At 68.0% G+C, this 23690-nt stretch overlaps 1 protein-coding gene across 1 annotated transcript; it reads left to right on the top strand.

Moving 5' to 3' along the window:
• The first annotated feature begins 3672 nt into the window (after positions 1-3672).
• On the top strand, positions 3673-23526 carry SEMA6B (semaphorin 6B). The gene is made up of 17 exons (XM_064396417.1): positions 3673-3830; positions 14926-15074; positions 15361-15490; positions 15745-15805; positions 15947-16009; positions 16320-16421; positions 16810-16900; positions 16974-17093; positions 17183-17271; positions 17904-18121; positions 18335-18466; positions 18737-18886; positions 19513-19707; positions 20999-21139; positions 21349-21426; positions 21595-21653; positions 21731-23526. Exons 2-17 carry the CDS (start codon positions 14960-14962, stop codon positions 22702-22704), a joined length of 2718 nt encoding a protein of 905 aa, XP_064252487.1. The 5' UTR covers positions 3673-3830; positions 14926-14959; the 3' UTR covers positions 22705-23526.
• Positions 23527-23690: the final 164 nt, after the last annotated feature.

The raw sequence follows: 23690 nt of genomic DNA, 5'->3' as shown, positions 1-23690 counted from the left end.
GGGTGGGTTTGGGGTGGTCTTTGGCTCTGGGGTGCTGCTGGGCCCCGGGGAGATGCTCAGCCTTGGGGGGATGCTCGGCTTGGAGGTGATGCTGAGCCCGGGGTGACGCCTGAACTCGGGGTGATGCTCAGCCCTGGGGATGCTCGGCCTCAGGGCAGGATTTGGGGTGTTCGTAATCCTCAAGGCAGTATTTGGGGCCATGCTCATCCCCAGGGCAGTATCTGGGGTGTTCCTCATCCCCAGGGCTGTATTTGGGCTGTTCCTCACCCTCAGGGCAGTATTTGGGGCCATGCTCATCCCCAGGGCAGTATTTGGGGTGCTCCTCATCCTCGGGGCAGTATTTGGGGCCATACTCATCCCCAGGGCAGTACCTGGGGCCACGCTCAGCCCCAGTTTTGCAGCCCCCATCCTCAGGCAGGCCCTTGGGGATGGGGTGAGGCAGCAGAGCTCCCCGGGGTGCAGGGGAGGGGAGAGGCTGCTGTGTCTCCTGCATTTTTGGGGTGCTGATGGCTGGTGCTGGGTGCTGCCACCAGTGCCACGGGTGACCCTGCAGGGTGGGGACGCCCTGGTGGCCCCCTCAGCTCACCGCCACCATCCCAAACTCTTCCTGGGCAGCGGGGGGGGGGAAAGGAGCCTCCCCGCCTCCAGAATGGGGCAAATTCCAGCAGTTTTGGGGCTGGACCACAGCGGCCTCGCCGGGCGGGACACGCCCAGTCCCGGTGGCGGCCGATCCCCGGTGCCTCTGCAGCACCGACACCCCCGGGGGTCCCGGTGCCCCCGCCCGGGGCACGGCCCCCGTCATTAGCACCCAGAAAATGTTGGGTTTCTGCCTGGGAAAACACAGCAGATATGTACATTAAACATCAAATTATAAAATTAACAGATTCCAACTGCGGATGATTTGCATGTGCAAATTAACTTAATTACCACTCTTCCTCCCCGAGCGCCCGCGCGCCGGGAAGGGCCGGCCCCGGCACGGCCGCGGCGGCCGCGGGACCGGGAACGGGCACACGCGAGTGCGAGGGCACACACACGTGTGCAAACACACACGCGTGTGCAAACACGCACACACAGACACACACACGTGTGCAAACACACACACGTGTGCAAACACACACACAAAAACACACACAGACACACACACACACGTGTGCAAACACACACGAGTGTGCACAGCGGTGTGGGGACACGGAGCTCTGCGGTGGCCCCGGATGTGGCTGGGAGAGGGGGACAGGGATGGACACACGGATGGACACATGGATGGATGGATGGATGGACACACATGGACGGACACACACACGGACGGACACACAGACACGGATGTACACATGGATGTACACATGGATGTACACGCAGACAGATGGACACACGTGTACATGGGTGAAAACACACGGACACACGTGTGGGCACAGCCACACACAGAGGGAAGGGCACGCCTGGGGGCTCTGATCCAGAGATTCTGATCCAGGGCTCCTTATCCAGGGGTTCTGATCCAGGGATTCTGACCCAGGGGTTCTGACCCAGGGGTTCCAATCCAGGGGTTGCAACCCAGGGGTTCCAATCCAGGGGTTCCAATCCAGGGGTTCTGACCCAGGGGTTCCAATTCAGGGGTTCCAATCCAGGGGTTCTGCCGGGGCTGCCGTGCCAGCCCTGGGGCAGCTCCTGCCCCCCTCCCTCCCTCCCACCCAGGGCAGGGGTCCGGGGGCTGCCGGGCCCACCCCAGCGGGGTGGGGGGTCCTGCAGCGCACACGGGGGCACAGCACAGTGCGCACCGCTCCCCAAAACCCCCGCCCGGGCCCCAGCAGGGATCTCGTGCCGTGCCGAGGCGTGCCGGGACAGGCCGGGGGTCGCGGCTGCCGCCCCGCGTGCTCGGCGTGCCCGAGGCCGGGGGGCTCCACGCCCGTGCCCCCCCGGTGCCCCCGCAGCCACGCCGGGCCTGCCCTCGCCGAGCCCGTGGGCTGCTCCGCCGCTCCCTTGGAGGTCACCCCAATCCCCAAATCCCGGAGAAATCCCGGGCTGGATGGGAAGAGCCCTCCCAGGACCGCTGCTTTCCGAGCTGCCGGCCAAAATTCCTGCGCGGGAGGAGCCCTGGGAGCGCCACGGCCCGGGGACGTCGGGGTGCCGGGGGACACTGGGGTGCCGGGGGACATCGGGGTGCCAGGGGACATCGGGGTGCCGGGGGACATCGGGGTGCCAGGGAACATTGGGGTGCAGTGGGATATTAAGGGGATATGGGACGTTGTGGGATGGCGGGTACCAGGATATTGGGGTGCCACGGGGTGTCGGGGTACCGTGGGATGGTGGGTCCCGGGATATTTGGGGTGCCATGGGGTGTCAGGGAGCAGTGGGATGGCGGGTCCCGGGATATTGGGGTGCCACGGGGGCCGGGGAGCAGTGCAATATCGGGGTGCCAGGGGGTTTTAGGATGCCCCATGATGCTGGGGTGTCCTGGGGTGCCTGTGGGATCTCGGGGTGCCCCAGGGTGCTGCTGATGTTCACCAAAACGCGTCTGGACGGCGCTCGCAGGAACTGCGGAGGAATTAATTCCGAGGAGGGTTGATTAATTAGCCGTAATGAGCCCGAGCTGGGGGAGCGGAGGGCCGGGGCTGTGTGAACGGGTCAAGGGGCTGGCGGTGTCCCCTCGCTGTCCCCCTGGGGACGGTGATTCAGGCGCTGAGTCACGCTGTGGTTCCTTCCCCTGGGGACCCCCCTTCCGTCAGTGTCCCCCCCCGGGGGTGGCCGTCCCCCCTCCCTGCCCTGGGAACCGGGGGGACCGGAGTGATGCAGGAAGAGGTGAATCACCTCCCGAACCTGCTGCTCGCCAGGGCGGGCCGAGCCTGGCACGGCCGGGCACCCCTGGCACCCGGGCAGGGCTTTACCCGCATTTGGGGTTTTTCAGGCTAAAACAGCCGGGACAAAGCCACAAAGCCACCGGAGGAATGCCGTGCTAGGCCCCCGCCTTGCGTGTCACCCCCAGACCCCCGGGTGTCCCCCCGGGGCCCGTCCTGGCGTCCCCTGCAGCCCGCGGGGAGCCTGGGGGTGAGGGGAAACTGAGGCAGGGGATGGGGGGCTCACATCGAGGGAGGGGGTTCAGCCTGGGGACGGGGACAGCAACGGGGGGGACTCGCGCTCGAGGCTGTGGGGGAATGGGGTCCCAGCGCTGGCCGGGATGGGAATGACGGGAAACTGAGGCAAGGGGCGGAGGGGATCGGCCCCAGCCCCTCTTCGCGCCAGGGGCGGGGGGAACAGAGGCAGGGGATGGGGAGGGGGGCTCGGTCTGAACCCCTCCTCGTGCCAAGGCTGAAACCCGGGCAGGAGATGGGGGTGGGGGGATCAACCCCAGCCCCTCCCGGCGCCCGGGATGGGCGAAACCGATCGAGGGCACGAGGGGGGGCCGGTGCCGCCGCTGCCGGTGCCCGGGAGCGCGGGGGGAGCGCTGCCCCTTTTCGGGGGGGGGGGCCGAGGCAGGCGGGGCCGGCTCCCCCCGCGCTCCCCCCTCCCCGCCGGGGGCGGGGGGCCCGGGGCCGGGCCGGGCCGAGCCGCCTCCCCGGGGCGGGGGCAGGGCGGGGGGCGCAGCCGCTCCGGGAGCGCCGGCGGCGGCGGCGGCGGCTCCTCCATCGCCGCTGCTGCCGGAGCGGCCCCGGTGCCGCCGCAGCCACCGGGCGGGCCCGGCCCCGGCGCCCCCCCCCCGCGGCCCCGCCCCGCCCGGCCCCGGTACCGGCGCTCCCGGCGCGGCGGAGCGGAGCCGAGCGGGGCCGGGCCGAGCCGCTGCCGGTGGGCGCAGGTGCGCGGTGCCCCGAGCCCCCCCGGACCCCCCCCGGCACGGAGAGGTAAGAGCGCGGCCGGTGCCCCCCGCCCGCCCCCCTCCCGGCAGAGCGGTCCCGTCCCGCTTCATCCTCCTCATCCTCCTCCTCCTCCATCCGCTGCCCCTCCTGGGGTGGGGGGGAAGGGAGAAAAGGGGGTGCCCCCCCCCCCCCAGCCCTCCCCCCTCCCGCCGCCGCCGCTGCTGCATTGGGAAGCGGCGCTTTTGTTAGCGGAGCGGGCGGAACCTTGAAGGGTCACGGGCTGGAGGGGCCCCCCCCGCGCCCCCCCAACCCGCACCCCTCTGTCGTCCCCCCCCATGCAGCCTGAGCCCCCCTGCCCCGCTCCCCCCCCCCCCATCCCGCATCGCCATCCCCTCCCCGGCACTCCTGGGGGTCCCACCCGCACCCCCATTCCTCTCCCTCCCGTAGCCCCCCACCTCCATCCCGCACCCCCAGCCCCCCCCCGGCACCCCGCGAGCATCCCGGCACCCTCATCCCGCACCCCCAGCCCCCCCCGCACCCCGGAGACCCTCCCCGCACCCCGATCCCGCACCCTCAGCCCCCCCCCCCGGCACCCCTGCCCTCCCCAGCACCCCGAGGTGCCCCCCCAGCACCCTGTGCCCCCCCCCCATCCTCACCCCACACCCCCAGCGCCCCGATCCCGCACCCCTCTGCCCAGCCCGGCACCCCTGAGCCCCCCCCGCACCCCTGAGCCCCCCCATCCCCTTCACCCAGCACCCCAACCCACCCCCATCCCCTCCCACGCCCCCCTCCCACCCTTCAGCCCCCCGCGAGCGGCACCGCGACCCTCCCCCAGCCCCGGGACACGGCGGTGGGCGCGGGAGCCGGAGCCCCCCCGCCCCGAGCCGGGAGATGGGGATGAGGATGAGGATGGGGATGAGGATGGGGATGAGGATGAGGATGGGGATGGGGATGGGGATGGGGATAGGAATGAGGATGAGGATGGGGTTCGGGGGGGTCTCTGCTCCGTCGGGCTCCGTTTTGCCTCCGCTGTTTCTTTGGGAAGCAGCCAGGGTTGTTGTTTTGTTATTTTTATTTTGGGGGGGGGCTGCTCGGTGCCCCCCACCCCGGGCGGCCTCTGCTGGGCTGGGGGGGCAGAGATGTGGAATTGGGGGGGGGTCCGGCCAGTGCAGCCCCCGAAAGGGCAGCGGGGAGCGGCGAGGCTCAGCCTGGGGGGTTCGGTTTGTGCCCCCCCCCCAATTAATCGCGCAGGGCTGGGTGGGGGGCAGAGCGAAACCCTCCCAAATCGGGGGGTGCCCGGCTCGGTCTCGGGGCTGTAACTTGGTGGGAACAAGACTTGGGGGGGCAGGCGGCAGAAGTGGGGGACCCGCCGCGCACGGGGGGGGTCCGGGCAGGGCTGGGGGGGCCGTGCAGGCAGCGCCCCCCGGGCTGGGGGGGCTCCGTGCCCGTTTTGGGGCTCAGCACCGTGGGCAGAGCTGGCGAGGGGGGGACCCTGAAGTGCCGTGGCTGGGGGGGCTGTGCCTGACCCCAATCCTGCCCTGCCACCCTCACTTGGGGTGTCCCGGACACCCCCAGAGCCCGCAAAGCCCCCTGCCCCCCCGCCTGACCTCCACCATCCCACACGGCCCAGAGGAGTGGGGGGCTGGGGCACCCCGAGCCCCCCCAGCCCCCCATGGGGCAGAGGGGCGTGGGGAGCCCCTCCCTGCTCAGGGGATTTGGGGAGGGGGCGCAGCACCCCCCGTTAGAGCCGGGGGGGGGGGATGCCCACGGGGCTGTGCCATCAGCACGGGGTGACCTTGGGTGAGCTCTGCCTCCCGCCGTGCCTCAGTTTCCCTCTGCCAAATCAGGTCATGAGCTGGGGGGGGTTGCAGAGGGGACCCCCAGTCCAACCCCCATCCCTGGGGTGTGCGGGGGGTGCCAGACGCCTGCCGTGAGTGCCCCCCCCGCGGGGACACTGCTTGCCTGGGAGAGGCAGGGTGACAGTGGCACGTGTGGCAGCGCCGTGCCCCCCCAGGTGCCCCCTGGGCCTGTTCGGGTCCAGCAGGGCCGGGTCCGGACCGGGGGTGGGGGGCAGGGGGGGCTGAGCTCCGTGGGGATGGGCTGGGGGTCCCTCTGTGTGCCCCCCCGGGTGTTCACCCCACAAAACGCTGAGGGGGTCTGTCCCGGGGTGCCAGCTCCGGGCAGTGCCACGTGTCCCCTGTCACACCCCGCGGGTCCCGGGGGTCCAGCGTGGCTCTGCAGCCCCTGGGCAGCATCCCCGGGGTGACACGGGCACCGGGGCACGGCTGGCACGGCTGGCACCGGTGGCTCCGGGGCACGTGGGTTCGTGCAGGGGGACAGGAGGTGCCCCCGGGGGTCGGGTCCAGCTCTGGGGGTGCCGGGGGCAGCTCGGCCCCCTCCAGCAGTGCCAGGGTGTCGGTGTGGGGGGCACAGCTCGCCCCCTGCCAGGAGCCCCCGGGGTTTTGGTGCCGTTCCCACAAACACAGGGGAGGGCCCGGCTGGGCCAGGTGACCCCGCACCCAGCCCGGGGTGCCCAGGGCAGGGCTGCCCCTCGGGGGGCTGCGGGCACCTCCCGTGCCCCCCGGACCAGGGCTCTGCTGGCCCTGCCTCCCTTCCAGCCCCCCCTGGAGAGCCCAGGCACGGGACAGGAAGGACAGTGACACTGCCTGGGTCTCCCTGTCCCCACAGGGCTCTGGTGTCCCTGTCCCCACTGAGCTGGGTGTCCCTGTCCCCACAGGCCGGGTGTCCCTGTCCCCACAGGGCTGGGTGTCCCTGTCCCCACAGGCCGGGTGTCCCTGTCCCCACTGAGCTAAGTGTCCCTGTCCCCACAGGGCTGGGTGTCCCTGTCCCCACAGGCCGGGTGTCCCTGTCCCCACAGGGCTGGATGTCCCTGTCCCCCTGGGCCGGGTGTCCCTGCCCCCACAGGCCGGGTGTCCCTGTCCCCACAGGGCTCTGGTGTCCCTGTCCCCACTGAGCTGGGTGTCCCTGTCCCCACTGAGCTGGGTGTCCCTGTCCCCACAGGGCTCTGCTGGCCCTGTCCCCACAGGCCGGGTGTCCCTGTCCCCACAGGGCTCTGGTGTCCCTGTCCCCCTGGGCAGGGTGTCCCTGTCCCCACAGGCCGGGTGTCCCTGTCCCCTCGGCCCTGGCCGCACACGCCAGGCCCCGCTCCGTCTCCCAGTTAAACCAGTAAGCCCCGCGCTGCCCCGGCGCTGCCCGCCGGGCGCTGCCGCTGGATGCAGATCCCTGCTGCAGTGCCGGCTGCGGTTTGGATCCCCAGACAAGCTGGAATATTTTTAATTAAACCTGCCACTTTGGATGCGATTTCATTTTTCCGGCGGGCTGAGCCGCGCCGGGCCCCGGGAGCCTCTCCCGGCTGGGGCCGGGTCCCAGCCCGGGCCGGGGCTGTTGGCACCGGGCAGGGGCACCGCGCTGCCCGGGGGGCTTTGCCGGCCCCGCTGTGCCAGGGAAGATGCCCCCGGTGGGTTTGGGGGCACGAGGAGCAGCGCAGCAGAGCGGGAGCCGTGCCAGCCTTGCCTGGTGGTGCCACCGCCACCCCGGAGCTTTGTCCCGGGAGCTGCGGGCGCTGCCCGGGGCTGGGGGAGCAGCCGGAGCTGGGCACCCGAGGAGGCTCCGCAGCCTTGGCACTGCCCGGCCCAGCGGCAAATGGGACACGGTGGCCTTGGGGCCACCCCGCCGGGCTCAGGGACCCCAGGCTTTGGTGGCGTTCCCAAAAGGGGATGGTGAGGGGTTGGATTCTCTGTGTGAAGCAGGGGGAGAGGGAGAGCAGTGGGCTGGCACAGCAGAGCTCCCCGAGGGGCTGCCGTGTGCTACCGGGATTTTACTCCCTATTTAATTACAATTTTGTCAAATAAAAAGAGAAAAAAAAAGGGGGATAAAGAGATCCCCCTCGTCTCTTTGTGGCGGTTCCCAGCAGCCGGTTAATTAAACAGCGGCTGCTGAAGCCGCCGCTCCCGGAGGGGCCCGGCCGAGCTGGGGCTCGGCGTCACACCTGGGCTCCAGTCGCTCCCAGTTCAGCCCAGTTCGGGCCGCTGGCTGCGGCTGCGGCTGTGGCGGTGTCGTGCCGATGCGCCGTGGCTAATCCTCACTCCTCGCGTGTAATCCCGCCCGCCGGGATAATCCCATCACACCCGAGCTCAGCGCCGGGTTTGGCGCCGGGGGGATCCGGGAGGGACACGGGGAGGGGACACGGTGGCCCCGGGGGAGCGGCGGCTGCGGGAGCCTGCGGGGAGCTCGGGTGGGGAAACTGAGGCACGGAGCAGGGCCCAGGAGTGGAGGGAGGCAGCGCTGGGAGCAGCCCCAGGGTGATGGAAGAGGGCGGGAGGGGACGAGCCAGCGGTGGCAGCGCCCGCGGGTCACCCGGGAGAGGGATCCGGGGTGGCACAGGTGCCTGGTTGGCACGGAGGGAGCACCGCGGGCATTCCTGACCGGCCCTTGCATCGCCTCCCGCCGGCAGCGCTGGGACACAGCGCCGGGAGCCGGGAAGGGTCGGGTGGAGGTTTGGGAGGCGGGGGCTGGGATCCATCCTCGCCCTGGGCCCAAAATAACCCGGCCCTGCTGTGTCCCTGTCCCTGTGACAGCCCTGGTCACACCTGCACACGTGTGACATGGGACAGACATGAACACACCTGCACATGTGACAGCCATGAACACACCTGCCATGTGTGACATAGGACAGCCATAAACACACCTGCACACATGTGACACCCCCTGAACACCTGCACACATGTGACATGGGACACCCATGAACACACCTGCACATGTGACAGCCATGAACACACCTGCCATGTGTGACACCCCCTGCACACATGTGACACCACGCACAGACACACAAGTGCCACCCAGTGCCCGCACACGGTCCCACACAGGTGCCAGCTGGTGCCCACATTCCTGCACATGTGTGCCCCCGGTGCCTCCTGCCAGCCCTGCACGCGACACCTGGTGCACACACGCTGGCTGTGAGCGACATGTGACACGTGTGACACCTGCTGTACACACCGACACCTGCACACACACACACACACACACATGACACACGGTGACACGCGCACACACGTGACACCCCGTGCCCACTCCCCACGCACAGATGGCACCTGGCACAGCTGGCAGGGCCACGCTGGGGACAGGGACACCGTCCTGCCCCGAGGCTTGTGGCACCGGGGCTGAGGAGCTGCGCAGGTGGCGGCAGTGGGGTGGCAGTGACTGTGACAGTGGCGGTGGCAGCGGTGGCAGCGGTGGCCACGGGCAGTGCCGGGAGGACGAGGAGCGGCTCCGAGGCCGCTCGGACCTTCCGGCGAGGCGGCAGCGCGGAGGCGGCGCTGGGAACAATGGCCCTTTGTTCTGCGCCGCTGGCATGCACAGCCCGGCCTGCAGCCCGGCCTGCATCAGCCTGCATCCTGCATCCAGCCTGCATCCTGCATCCAGCCTGCATCCTGCATCCTGCATCCATCCTGCAGCCTGCATCCCAGCCTGCATCCCAGCCTGCATCCCACAGCCCGGCCTGCATCAGCCTGCATCCTGCATCCCAGCCTGCATCCCAGCCTGCAATCCTGCATCCCATCCTGCATCCCACCCTGCATCCTGCATCCCAACCTGCATCCCAGCCTGCATCCCATCCTGCATTCCATCCTGCATCCCAGCCTGCATCCCAGCCTGCATCCCATCCTGTATCCCACAGCCCATCCTCCCTCCTCCATCCCATCCTCCACCCTGCCTCCCAGCCCACATCCCCTGCACATCCCACATCCCCTGCTCCATCTGCACATCCCCTGCCCACCCTGCATCCTCTCCTCCCCTCTCCCCCTGCCCACCCTCCATCCTCCCTCCATCCCCTGCCCACCCCGCATCCTTCCCTCACCCCCTCCCCACCCTGCATCCTGTCCCCCCCCATCCCAGGCTCCCTCCATCCCTGGCACTCCCGGTGCCCATCCCGGCCCCGTGGGGCCTCGAGCCAGGCGCTGGTGGCTTAGGGGGGTGGGGTGTCACCCCACAAATCCCACCTGTCCCCCACTGTGACAGAGGGCACTTCCAAAACAGAGAGCAGGATGGAGAGGATGGGAAAGAGGAGGAGGAGGAGGCCGCAGGGTGAAGGCTCACGTGCTCTCACCCACGCCTTGGCACCGGAAGCCACTTGTCACTTTGTCACCCTCTGGGCACACGGGCGGTGGCAGGAGGAGATCTGCCGGGGGTGGCCGTGTCTCCTGTCCCCTCTGGTGTCCCCATCCCCGGGTGTCCCTGGCAGGTGGGTGGCTCCAGGTGGGCACCCTGAGTGCCACCTCCAGGGCCATCATCACGGAGGGGACAGCAGGATGCTGGGCATGACACTGCGGTGACATTGAGGTGACATTGAGGTGACCTGCCACCCTCAGCCCCCCTCTGCCCATTGAACCCAGCAGATATTTATATTTAACCTCATTTAAATACAAGGAGGAGGTGGAAGATAATCCTAATGGGAAGTGCTGCCTCGGGGCCTGCAGGGTGGAACAGCCCCACCGTCCCCACCAGAGGTGACACGGGGAGGGGGGACCTGAATGCCACCAGACCCCAAAACCAACAGCCCAACTTAATCAGGGCCTAAAAACTGACCTGGCTGTGGGGCTGAGCCCTGGTCCCGACCCCCCGGAGCCTCCTCCAGCTCACCTGGCTCTGGGGTCAGGGGGTTGTGATTGTAGGGCTGCTCTCTGAGGACTGGGGTGGCTTTGGGGTGATTTGGGATGGGTTTGGTGTGTATTGGGGTGCTTTGGGGTGGGTTTGGGGTGCTTTAGGGTGGGTTTGGGGTGCTGTGGGTGGGGTGGGTGTGTCGGCAGCCTCCCATCCCGGGAATGCCGGGCTGGAATTGCAGGTTCCCTCCCGAGCCGGATGTAAACACCGCGGTTGTTGTTTAGGGTCCCCCACGGGGCCGCTCCGGGAGCTGCTGTCCCTCTGCTGCTGGGGGACACGGACCCCTGGGGACACGGACCCGTGGGGACACGGGGGAAGGGGCTCCGGGGAGTGGGACCCCCTGGGGACGGGGGGGTCCATGAGGAGGTGACAGGAACCCCTGGGGACAAGGATGGGCCAGCCGGGGCGCACGGGGAGGTGACACCCGGGAGCGGCAGGGTTGGGTGGGGGTTCCCAGGGCGGGGCTGGAACTGGGGGTTCCCTCTTCCCTCCCCGAAGGGGAACTGAGGCACGAGGCCGGAGGAGGTGACTCGGAGCAGCCGGATCCGCTCCTGTCACCGCCCCGGGGCCATGCGGGTGCCGAAGAGGGGGGACAGGGTGACATCGAGGGGACCCCGGCGGGGCACAGAGCCCCTGGGGTGACGCAGGACGAGGGGGGTGAGTGCCTCTGGGGACACGTGGGGCTGTGGGGACACGGGGGATGAGGGGAATGGGTGTTTTGGAGGGGCTTTGGGGACAAGTGGGGTTTTGGGGACAAGGGGGATGAGGGGCAGGCGTTGGGGACAAGGAGGGGTGACAGTTTTTTAGGGGACAGCAGGGACAGGGGGGGATGTGTGCCATAGGGACAAGTGGCCTGGGGACATCAGCAGGACAGGAGGATCCTGGGGGGGACAAGGGACAAAGGCTGTGAGCGGGGGGGGGGGACAGCAGGGGACAAGGGCTGTGAATTGAGGGGGGGGACACAGCACTCCGTCTGCCACCCCCTCTGTCCCCCCCCCTCGGGGTTTATTTCGGCGTGACGCGCGATCCTCCTCGCTAGGAAACCGTTCTTAATATGCAGATGAGCCTGGATTTAATATGCAAATCACCATGCGGCTCTGGCCGGCCACCAGCGCCGGCGGCGTGCCGGGGGGGACGCGCCGGGGCACCCATGGGTGGCACCCGCGGGTATCGAGGGGACCCCCAGCAACCGGGGCCGCCTCCGGGCAGCCGCGGGGGGGGACAAAGCCACCCGAGGTGACCGCGGGGTCCCCACCACCCCCGGTGCCCTTGGTCGCTGCGGTGTCCTGGGGGGCTCGGACGCCTGTGTCCCCACCCGGTGGGCGATGGGGAGGGGACAGGGACAAGGGACAAGGGACAGGGAGCGGGGCTATAAACGGCAGCTGTAAACGGAGCCGGTAACCGGAGCGGGAGGCCCGGGGGGACATTTGAGCCGCCGGCGGGGCCGTGGAAGCGCCGAGGTAAATGGTGGGCGCTGTGTCCCCCCCGCGCCACCCCCATCCCTGTCACCACGCGGGGACCCCTCCGCTGCTGGGGTTGCCCCGTTCTCTGGGCACGGACTCTGGGGGTCCTGCCTGCGCCCCCCGGGAGCGCCGCTCGGGAAGGGGGGCACAGGGACAGGGACAGGGACAGGGCCAGGGCCAGGGCCAGGTGGCCGGGGTGACATTTGCTCCGTCCCTGCCGTGGGGACAGCTGCTTCCTGGCTCTGCCATCTGAACCGGCCCCGGAACGGAAACCCGGGGGGGGCTCAGCCCCCCAGCCCCGGCCGCGGCAGCAGCTGGGATTGGGGGGGGCCGCGGCACTTTGGGGGGCACTGCTGGTGACCCCAAACCCCGCTGTGGCAATGGGGGTGAGCGGGTGACCTCACTGAGCAAGCACCGGGGGCCACATTTTGGGGGGCTGGAGCATGTGGCGGGTGTAAATGCCTCATTAGCATATCTAATTACTGATTTCTTATTGGCGTGGGGCGCCTTCTGAAGGAATTAACCCCAAAATGCGGCGTGAGACCGGTGGGGAGGGACGTGGGTATCGGGATTGTACCAGGGAGTCCCAAAAAGTTGAATTTTCAGGGATTTCATCGATGGTGTCCTTTGCCACCCCCCAGCCCTGTGTGCCCCCTTCCCAGATCCTCCCCTTCCCAATGTCCCCCCATTCTCCGGTGTCCCCCCCTCAGTGTCCCCCCCTTTCCCGGGGTGTATCCCCTTCCCTGGTGTCCCCCCTTCCCTGGTGTCCCCCCTTCCTGGTGTCCCCCCATTCCCGGGGGGGGGGACACTGCCCTCCTAAGGGGATGGGGGACCCGGGGGGGGGGACTGTCCCCCGCTGTCCCCTCTCTGTGTCCGGGGGGGTCTCACCGGTGCCTTTCCCGTGGGGTGCCGCTCGGGGGGTCCCAGGGGTGCCCCCCCGGGTCCCCGGCTGCGGTGACAGCTGCGGGGGTGGGGGGGGCCGCTGGCTCCGGTTACGGTGACATCAGCCCTACCTTCCCACCTGGCGCGGGCGGGGGGCACGGGCCCCCTCCCCCGGGGGTCGCGGGGGCTTGACGTGACAGCTGAGCCCCCTGAGCGTCCCGGAGGAGGGGAGGGGGGGGGGTGGCACCCCCGGGCACGGGACCCGCGCGTGCGGGACCCCCCCGGCAGCGGAGGGGACAGCGGTGACACAGGGCGGCGGCGGAGGCGGCCGGAGCGGCTCAGGTGGGCAGAGCGCCGCGCTGGGGGGGGGCAGAGGGCAGGGAAGGGCCCCCACCCCCCCGGGAAGGGGGGACAGAGTGATCCCCCCCCGGCAGGGACACCCCTCGGTGGGATCAGAGGTCCCGCTGCGCTCGGAGCCGCCGGGATTGCAGCAAAAGGGGGACCCCTGGGGCTGCCCCCCGCTCCTGCCCCTTTCCCAGTGCCGGGGGTCGCGGAGATGCTGGGGGGGGGGGGTCAAGCAGCTCCCCCCGCCCCCCAAAGCTTTCTGTGTCGGGGTGAAGGCTGAGCGCGTTCTGTGGTGGGGAAACTGAGGCACGGAGCAGGGAGAGCGACATGCCCGAGGCTGCTCACCCGCTCCGTGTCGGGGATACCCGAGTGGAGACCCCCCCTCACCCCCGGCACATCCCCCCGTGTCCCCCCGCTGCCTCAGTTTCCCCGCAGCCGCGCTGGGGACACGCGCGGTGACCGTCCCCCTGCTCCGCCGCCGCCGCCGTGAATGGGTCCCTGTTTGTCACCCCCCCCGCTGCCGTGTCCCCGTCCCCGCCGCGCCCCCTCCTCCCCGCGCCCCCCTCTTCCCGCTGCCTTTTCTTTCCCCGCACAATCGCTGGCATTTATGGCGCCGGAGGCTCCGCGCCCGCCCGCTGTCCCCGCCGGGCTGGGGACGGTGACACCGGAGCTGCCACACGGCCCCCCCGGATTCCCGATGGACCCCGAGCCCTGCCCTGGGGTGGCTTTTTGGGGTCCCCCTCCCTCCCTCTGTGCCTTGGTGGCTTTCGGGTGCCGCTGGTGACAAAGCGGGCAGGAACAGCTCATTTCCCTCTTCCTGGGGACACCGTGGGGACAGCTGGGCGTCCCTGGGAGCTGTGGCACTCTGGGGACAGGTTTGGATGTCCCGGAGATAGTGGGGACGTGGTGGGTGTCCCAGGGGTGGTGACACCCCGAGGACAGGGTCAGCTGTCCCCAGGGGCGGTGACACCCCGAGGACAGGGTCAGCTGTCCCCAGGGGCTGTGACACCCCGAGGACGGGGTCAGTTGTCCCCAGGGGCGGTGACACCCCGAGGACAGGGTCAGCTGTCCCCAGGGGTGGTGACACCCCGAGGACGGGGTCAGTTGTCCCCTGGGGTGGTGGCACCCCGAGGACAGGGTCAGTTGTCCCCAGGGGCGGTGGCACCAGGGCCGGGTCCCGCTGGGGTCACCTCCTGCCCGGGGGCTGTGGCACAGCAGGGTCGGGGTCAGATGTCCCCCGGGTCTCACGCGGGGCCGGTGACACCGCGGAGGGGCTGGGGACGCGTCCCCCCGCTGGCACAATGTCACCATCCCTGTCCCCGCGGGGGAGGAGGGCGCCGCTTCGATCGCTCCCGCTCCCATGGAATTAATGATCAATTAATTCCCTGCCCGGCTGCTAATTACCCAGCCCGGCCCCAGCCCCTCGGGGACGAGCGACAGGCTGGGCATGGTGGCCCAGCGTGGCGAGGTGACAGTGGCGGTGGCACTGGGGCTGTCTGGACGGGAGGTGCTGTGACACTCTGAAGTGTCCCTGGAGATTTTCCAAGACACCCGGGTGGCGTCTGGGGAGGGGGAAGAGCCCCTCTGCCTTCCCTCTTGTCCCTATGTCCCGTGTCCGTGTGTCCTCATCCTCCTGTCCCCGTGTCCCCATGTCACCAGCAGTGACAAACCACCGGCATGGCCCCAATCCCCGGCGGCACCTGAGGGTTTGGGGTGCCCCGGGGGGCGTTCCCGGTGCGTGCTGCCCCTGCCAGCCCTGCCCGTGCCCGCAGGTGCGGTGGGTGCCCAGCCAGGGCGGGGGGCACCATGGCACCCCCTGCCCGCGCCCCGCTGCTGCTGCTGCTGCTGCTGGCGGCCGAGAGGACGGCGAGGGGCTCCTTCCCCGAGGAGCCCGGCCCCATCGCCGTGGCCCCCCCGGACTGTGAGTGCCCACCGGGGGCTGGGGGGGTCGGGGGGCACGGGGGGCACGGGCAGGGAAGGGGTTTGGGGGGGCTGGGGTGAAGGGAGGAGGGGGCACCCAAGGGAGGGTTGGGAATGGGATTGGGCAGGACCCGCGGGCTGGGCTGGGCTCTGCGTTACTTTTGGGGTACCTCTGGAAGGGGGTTTTGGGGTGCTTTGGGGTCAAGGAAGGCGGGGGGCACCCACGGGGTGGGATTTGGGGCTGGTGGCGGGAGGGAGGGCACCGTGTGACCCCCGTGCCCCCCCAGACGTGAAGCACTACCCCGTGTTCGTGGGGCACGGCAGCGCCCGGCCGGGGGGCCCCGAGGGGGGGGGCAGCCAGCGCCTCAACATCCAGCGCATCCTCAAGGTCAACAGGACCCTCTTCATCGGGGACAGGTCTGCACCCGCCACCCCAAAACCTCCCCTGCCCCGCCGTGGGCACCCCACACCCGCCCCACTCCTCTTTGCTGAGGGGCACCCCAAATGTGGTGCCCGGGGCACCCCAAATCTGCCATGGGGCACTGGGTGGGGGGCACTGGCACTGCCCTGGTGAGGTTCACTGTCCACCCCAGCACCCCAAACCATCCCGGGGGGGTGGATCCTGTACCCCCAGTGCTGGGGGGTGGTGACAGCCGTGTCCCCCTCCCCAGGGACAATGTCTATCGGGTCAGCCTGGAGCCCAGCGGGGCCGCTGAGATGCGCTACCACCGGGTAAGTGCTGGGGGGCCAGGGGGTGCTGGGGGGTGCCAGGGGGTGCTGGGGGCCTCAGTGAGCTCTGGGGGGGCCTCAGGGGGGGTCTCAGGGGGTGCTGTTGCCTTGTCCCTGTCCCCACGCTGTTTTTTCCCCCCCAAGAAACTGACGTGGCGCTCGAACCAGCACGACATCAGCATCTGCAGGATGAAGGGCAAGCACGAGGTACAGCCCGCGGGATCTGCCCCCCGTGGGCCCCCCCGGCTGGGGGCTGAGCCCCCTCTGTGGCCGTGTCACACCTGTCCCCTCCCCGGTGTCACCCCTCACTCCCTCCCAGCGGTTGTTGTGGGCTAAATTGATTTGTAATTAATTACTGGGGGCCAGAATCCCATTCCCAGCTCCCACAAATGCAGTTTTGGGGTGAGAACAGCCCCCCCCAGGCCATCCCCTGGCGGTGATGAGAGCCTGGCTGGGGTGGGATGAGGTGAGGGGGGTTTTGGGGTGCCGAGGGTGACAGTCCCATCTCCCGGCACAGGCAGAGTGCCGAAATTTCATCAAGGTGCTGCTGGTGAGGAACGAGAGCCTCCTCTTCGTCTGTGGCACCAACGCCTTCAACCCCGTCTGCGCCAACTACAGCGTGAGCCCCCCGGGGGGGACCCGTGTGGGAGGGGGCTCGGGGTCAGGGAAGGAGGGGGCACACCTGGGAAGGGTTTTGGGGTCAGGGAAGGAGGGGGCACCACGGGAAGGGTTTGGGGTCAGGGAAGGAGGGGACACCCATGGGAAGGGTTTGGGGTGAAGGCAGGAGGGGACACCCATGGGAAGGGTTTGGGGTCAGGGAAGGAGGGGGCACCACGGGAAGGGTTTGGGGTGAAGGCAGAAAGGGGCACCCATGGGAAGGGTCTGCAGCACCAACACTTCAGCCCTGTCTGTGCCAGCTGCAGCCAGAGCCCCGCTCAGGATGGGGACCCCGGGTGCCCCCCGTGCCCGGCTGTGCCCTCACGTCCCCTGTCTGTCCCCCGCTCTAGATGGACACGCTGGAGCCCGTCGGGGACAACATCAGCGGCATGGCCCGCTGTCCCTACGACCCCAAGCACGCCAACGTGGCGCTGTTCACAGGTCAGTGGTGGCACTGGTGGTGCCACAGCGGGCACCGTGTCCCCCTGCCCCGCTGACACCTTGTCCCGTGCAGGGGGGATGCTCTTCACCGCCACGGTGACGGATTTCCTGGCCATCGACGCCGTCATCTACCGCAGCCTCGGCGACAGCCCCACCCTGCGCACCGTCAAGCACGACTCCAAGTGGTTCAAAGGTGTGTCCCCACCCTGGGCTGTGCCAGGGCATGGCACGTGTCCCCTGTGAGCCCACCCCGGGCCAGCCCTGACCCCGCTGTCCCCGCAGAGCCCTACTTCGTGCACGCCGTGGAATGGAGGAGCCACGTCTACTTCTTCTTCCGGGAGATCGCCATGGAGTTCAACTACCTGGAGAAGGTGGGACACGTCCCACTGGGAAGCAGGTTCACAGAATTCACGGAACTCACAAAATCACAGAACTTACAGAATTCACAGAATTCACAGAACTTAGAGAATCACATAACTCACAGAACTCACAGAATCATAGAACTCACAGAATCACAGAATTCACAGAACTCACAGAACTCACAGAATCACAGAACTCACAGAACTCACAGAATTCACAGAACTTACAGAATCACAGAACTCACAGAATTCAGAGAATTCAGAGAACTCACAGAATCACAGAATCACAGAACTCACAGAACTCACAGAATCACAGAATTCACAGAGTTCACAGAATGACCTGGTCATTCTGGTCATGCCCCAACAGCCCAGTGAGCCCTGGCACCCAGTGCCACATCCAGGCTTTGTTAAACACACCAGGGATGGTGACTCCGCCACCTCCTCGGGCAGAACATTTCAGAACTTCATCACCCTTCCTGTAAAAATCTTCTTCCTAATGTCCAACCTCCATTTCCCTTGACACTGGATGATCCCACAGCTCCCTTCCAACCCAGACCATTCTGGGGTGCCCACAGGGACACCCAGGCTGGGGACAGGGACGCAGGGATGGCCGTTTTGGGTGGTGACAGGTGTCCTCCCCGCAGGTGGTGGTGTCACGGGTGGCCCGGGTGTGCAAGAACGACATGGGGGGCTCGCAGCGGGTGCTGGAGAAGCAGTGGACGTCCTTCCTCAAGGCCCGGCTCAACTGCTCCGTGCCGGGCGATTCCCACTTCTACTTCAACGTCATCCAAGCCGTGACGGACATCCTGGAGCTGGACGGGCGCCCCGTGGTGCTGGCCGTGTTCTCCACGCCCGCCAACAGGTCAGAGCCTCGTGTGCCCTGCCCAGACTGCCCGGGCTCGCTGGGAGCCGAGCCGGGTGTCAGCTGGGATCTGCCTGGAATCCAAGCCGGATCCTGAGTGGGATCTGGGATGGGGTCTGGGATGGGGTCTGGGATGGGTCCAGCTGGGTCCTGGGCAGGAAATGGACTCGTTTCCATTTGGGACCCCTGGGGCCTCCCCGTGTTCACCCTCAGCATCCCCGGCTCCGCCGTCTGCGCCTTCGACATGACCCAGGTGGCCGCCGTCTTCGAGGGACGGTTCCGGGAGCAGAAGTCACCCGAGTCCATCTGGACACCCGTGCCTGAGGACATGGTGCCGAAGCCACGGTGAGGGACAGCCATGGGGACAGAGCTGGCAAGGACTGCTAGTGGCAGGGACAGTGGTGGGACTGGGGAAAGGAGCAGGGCTGGGGACAGGGACAGTGGCAGCCATTCTGCTGGGATGGGGACAGGGGTGATGAGACCATGACCAATACCTGCTGGGATGGGGACAGGGATGGGACAGGGATGGGGACAGGGGTGATGAGAACCACGGCAGTACCAGCGGGGCTGGGGACAGGCTGGGGACAGCGCCACTGAGCCGTGCCGTGGCCGCAGGCCCGGGTGCTGCGCGTCCCCCGGGATGCGCTACAACTCCTCCAGCGCCTTCCCCGACGAGATCCTCAACTTCGTCAAGACGCATCCGCTGATGGACGAGGCGGTGCCGGCCCTGGGCAACGCCCCCTGGATCCTCCGCACCATGACCCGGTGGGTGCCCGGGGGGCTTGGGGACACTGGGGGACACTGGGGGGCACTGGGAGGGCTGGGAGGGGCTGGCCAGAGCCTCCCGTGCTGCCTTTCCACGCTTGTGCCAGCACCGGGAGCGCTGGGAGAGCTGATAAATCTCATACACTTTGCAGTCAAGATTGTCTCGTCCTAATTAAATCTGCCTTAATTGCTGCTTGATGGGGAATTAATCAAGCCGTGCTCTTGGGCCGCAGCCTCCCGCCGGCAGGGCAGCCGGGGCGTGAGCAGGGATGGGGACAGGGACAGGAATGGGGACAGGGACAGGAATGGGGACAGGGACAGGAATGGGGACAGGGATGTGGAATAGGGACAGGAATGTGGGGATGGGAGGAGGGAATGGGGACAGGGATGTGGGGATGGGAGGAAGGAATGGGGACAGGGATGTGGGGATGGGAGGAAGGAATGGGGACAGGGATGTGGGGATAGAAGGAGGGAATGGGGACAGGGATGTGGGGCTGGAGCTGGGCACATAGGGCTGGGGATGGGGACGTGGAGACGGGGATGTGGGGCTGGGTGCCTCACCCCTTCCCCTCCCTGGGGACCCCCGGATTCCCCCACACCCCAACCCTGCTCCCTGCCCCACGCAGGTACCAGCTCCGTAAGATCGCGGTGGACAACGCGGCGGGGCCGTGGGGCAACCACACCGTGGTGTTCCTGGGCTCCAGCACCGGCACCGTGCTCAAGTTCCTCATCCTGCCCAACGCCACCAGCAGCCCCGCGCCCGCCGCCCCCGGCAGCCAGAGCGTCTTCCTGGAGGAGTTTGAGACCTACCAGCCTGGGAGGTGAGTGCCAGGGGGGCAGAGGAAGGAGAGGGGCAGTGAAAGGGGTGGGTGGGGTGCATGGATGGATGGATGATGGATGGAGGGGATGGATGATGGATGGATGATGGATGGATGGATGGATGATGGATGGATGGATGGATGGATGGATGGATGGATGGATGGATGGATGATGGATGGATGGATGGATGGATGGATGGATGGATGGATGGATGGATGGAGGATGGATGGATGGATGATGGACGGATGATGGATGATGGATGGATGGATGGATGGATGGATGGATGGATGGATGGATGATGGACGGATGATGGATGATGGATGGATGGATGGATGGATGGATGGATGGATGGATGGATGGATGATGGATGGAGGGGATGGATGGATGGATGGATGGATGGATGGATGGATGATGGATGGATGTATGGATGATGGATGGATGGATGGATGATGGATGGATGGATGGATGGATGATGGATGGATGGATGATGGATGGATGGATGGATGATGGATGGATGGATGGATGGATGGATGGATGGATGGATGATGGATGGATGGATGATGGATGGATGGATGGATGGATGGATGGATGATGGATGGATGGATGGATGATGGATGGATGATGGATGGATGGATGGATGGATGGATGGATGGATGGATGGATGATGGATGGATGGATGGATGGATGGATGGATGATGGATGGAGGGGATGGATGGATGGATGGATGGATGGATGGATGGATGGATGATGGATGGATGTATGGATGATGGATGGATGGATGGATGATGGATGGATGGATGGATGGATGGATGGATGGATGGATGATGGATGGATGGATGGATGGATGGATGATGGATGGATGGATGGATGGATGGATGGATGGATGATGGATGGATGGATGGATGGATGGATGGATGATGGATGGATGGATGGATGGATGGATGGATGGATGGATGGATGATGGATGGATGATGGATGGATGGAGGGATGGATGATGGATGGATGGATGATGGATGGATGGATGGATGGATGATGGATGGATGGATGGATGGATGATGGATGGATGGATGGATGGATGGATGGATGGATGGATGATGGATGGATGGATGGATGGATGGATGGATGGATGGATGATGGATGGATGGATGGATGGATGGATGGATGGATGGATGGATGAGGGGAATGCAAGGCCAGGGGGAATGATTGAGAGAATCTCCTCTGGACTGGGCCAGGCTCTATGGAGGGCCCTGTGGCCCAGGGCTGGGGCTTTGATGAGCTCTGCCCTGTCCCCAGGTGTGGCCGGGACACAGAGGACGAGCGGCGGCTCCTGGGGCTGGAGCTGGACAAGGCTGCGGGCTCCCTGCTGCTGGCCTTCCCCCCGTGCGTGGCCAGGGTGCCCGTGGCTCGCTGCCAGCAGCACTCGGGCTGCATGAAGTGAGTGCCTGGGGCTGGGCAGGGCTGGCCGGTGGGGGCTCACATCACCTCACATCCCAGGAATTCCCCCTGTGCTGGACAGGGCTCAGCACAGAGCGTGGCTGGGGAAACTGAGGCACAGCACGGGGTGGGGACAGAGTCCATGGCGGGGGCCGGGGTGTTGTGTCCCCCCCATCGGGGCTGGCCCTGACGTCTCTGCTCCCTGCCAGGAACTGCCTGGGGAGCCGGGATCCCTACTGTGGCTGGACACCCGAGGGCTCCTGCATCTTCCTGGAGCCCAGCCCCAGGTAACGCTGCCAGGCCCGGGGGCATGCGGGGGACAGCGGTGTCCCCAGAGAGCACCGGCTCCTGCAGCTCCCCCCGCTGAGCCCCGGCGAACTCACAGCTCGCTGAAGGGGGCTGGGACACTCTGCCAGGCCATCTGGCACCCACCGACCCCCCAATTTTCACCCCAGGGCGGCCTTCGAGCAGGACATCGCCGGCGGCAGCACGTCCCACCTGGGCGAGTGCGAGGGTGAGTGCGGGGCCGGGGCCGGGCTCGGCGACGTGGTGGTGGCACCCGCAGGTGCCCTGACGCGTCCCCAACGCCAGGGCTGGTGACGGAGAGCTTCGTGGACGAGCCGGACGGGCTGGTGTCGGTGAACCTCCTGGTGATATCCTCCGTCGCCGCCTTCGTCATCGGCGCCGTGATCTCCGGTTTCAGCGTGTGCTGGTTCATCGGGCACCGGGACCGCAAGGAGCTGGCGCGGCGCAAGGACAAGGAGACCATCCTGGCGCACAGTGAGTCGGTGGTGAGCGTCAGCCGCCTGGGCGAGCGGCGGGCTCGCGGCGCCCTGCTGGCCCCGCTGATGCCCAACGGGTGGCCCAAGGAGCTGGGCAAGGTCACCCAACACGACCTGGACTCGGGGGTGCTGCCCACGCCGGAGCAGACCCCGCTGCAGCAGAAACGCTGCCCCGGAGCCCTCCAAAACTGCACCTGGGAGCAGAGTCACAACATCATCAACGCGGCCTTGCGGGACCCTGGCGGCTCCGGGCCCGCGGGCGCCGGGCGGGGGCACGGCGGCTCCGGCCGCCCGCCGCGGGGCATCCCCCTCTCCTGCCACGCCATCCTGGTGGACCAGGAGCTGGAGGCCGAACTCAGCGACTCCTCAGGGGACGGGCATTGGGCTCGAGAGCCTCAGGAAGGTCCCCGCACCCGGCAGCACCCGCCCGCCGGGGCCCGCCGCCCGCCCCGCAGCTCCTACGGCGACTTCGGCGGGACGCCGCACCCCAGCCCCGAGCGCCGGCGGGTGGTCTCGGCACCCAGCGGGGACGGGGGAGACTTTACCGAGGGGCCGCCCTGGCACCCCGAGCAGCTGAACTTCAACGCCAACAACGGCACGGGCCGCCCCGGCGCCCACCTCAAGAGGAACCACACGTTCAACAGCGGCGAGGCGGCGGCGGGAGGCTACGGGCGGCACGGGACGGCGGCGCGGGCAGCGCGGGCACCGGGCACCCCGCGGCCGCTGACGGACCTGCAGCACCTCCTGCGCTACGGCGTGGAGCGGACTCCCTCGGGGAAATAGGGTCCCACCGTGTGCGCGTCCCCCTGGCCAGGACACCGATGGGGGCCCCGGCTCCCCGGGGACAGCGAGGGGGGCCGGGCAGGAGCTGCGGGCAGGGGGTGCGGTGCTGCAGGGGTGAGGGGGGCACAGGCACCCCTGGGTGCCCCCGGAGAGGGTTTGGGGGTGTGCCCGGCTGGCGTGGGGCAGTGCCCCGCGCTCCGGCTGCGTTGTCCCACCGTGTCCCCTCCCCAGGCTGGAGGGGCGTCCCCGGGGGGCAGCGGGATGGACACACGGACACGGGCACCGGGCTGTGCCCCCCAGCCCGCAGCGGCACCCGGGGGGCCTTTTGGGTGCTGCCAGCCCCCTGGGGACACCCGGCCGGGCGTGCACTGGTGGTGGTGATGGAACCTGGTGAACGTTTTGGGTGCGGGGGGCTGGGGGCCCCCCGAATGTGGCGTTTTCTGGGGATGGGGCACACTCCCACCCCCAGGCTGGGGTCAGCCCTTTCCCAGTGCCAGCCTGGGGGTTGCCCACCCTTCCCCTCCCCCGGCACCCCCTCCTGGAAAGCACAGCCGGGGTGGGGGGGCACCGCGGGGGGGTCCCCACCGAGCCCACTCTCTGCTGGCAAAGGGTGCCCTTTCGGTGCCACCCCTGCCCGGCACCCACCCGGGGTGGCGTGTCGCGGGGGAGTGGCGGGTCCCCGGGGGATGGCGGGTCCCCAGGGGGGTGGCAGGCTGTAAATAGGGCAGGGGGCGGCGGGAGCCACCCCCCCCCCCCAGCGGCCATGCATGCGGCCGCCCGCGGGCTGTACCCCGCGGCCCCAATAAACACCCGGTTACCGGAGGCGACTCCCCCGCCGCCGCCTCGGCGCCTTCTGAACCCCCCCGGGAGCCGGGACCGGCCGGGGAGGGGGGCACAGGGCTGGGGGGCACTGGGGGCACAGGGCGGTACAGGGCTGGGGGGGCACAGGGGGGCACAGGGCTGGGGGGGCACAGGGCTGGGGGGCA

This window comes from Passer domesticus, chromosome 21, assembly GCF_036417665.1.
Source record: "Passer domesticus isolate bPasDom1 chromosome 21, bPasDom1.hap1, whole genome shotgun sequence".
NCBI lineage: Eukaryota > Metazoa > Chordata > Aves > Passeriformes > Passeridae > Passer > Passer domesticus.
This window is presented reverse-complemented; position numbering and strand designations above follow the sequence as displayed.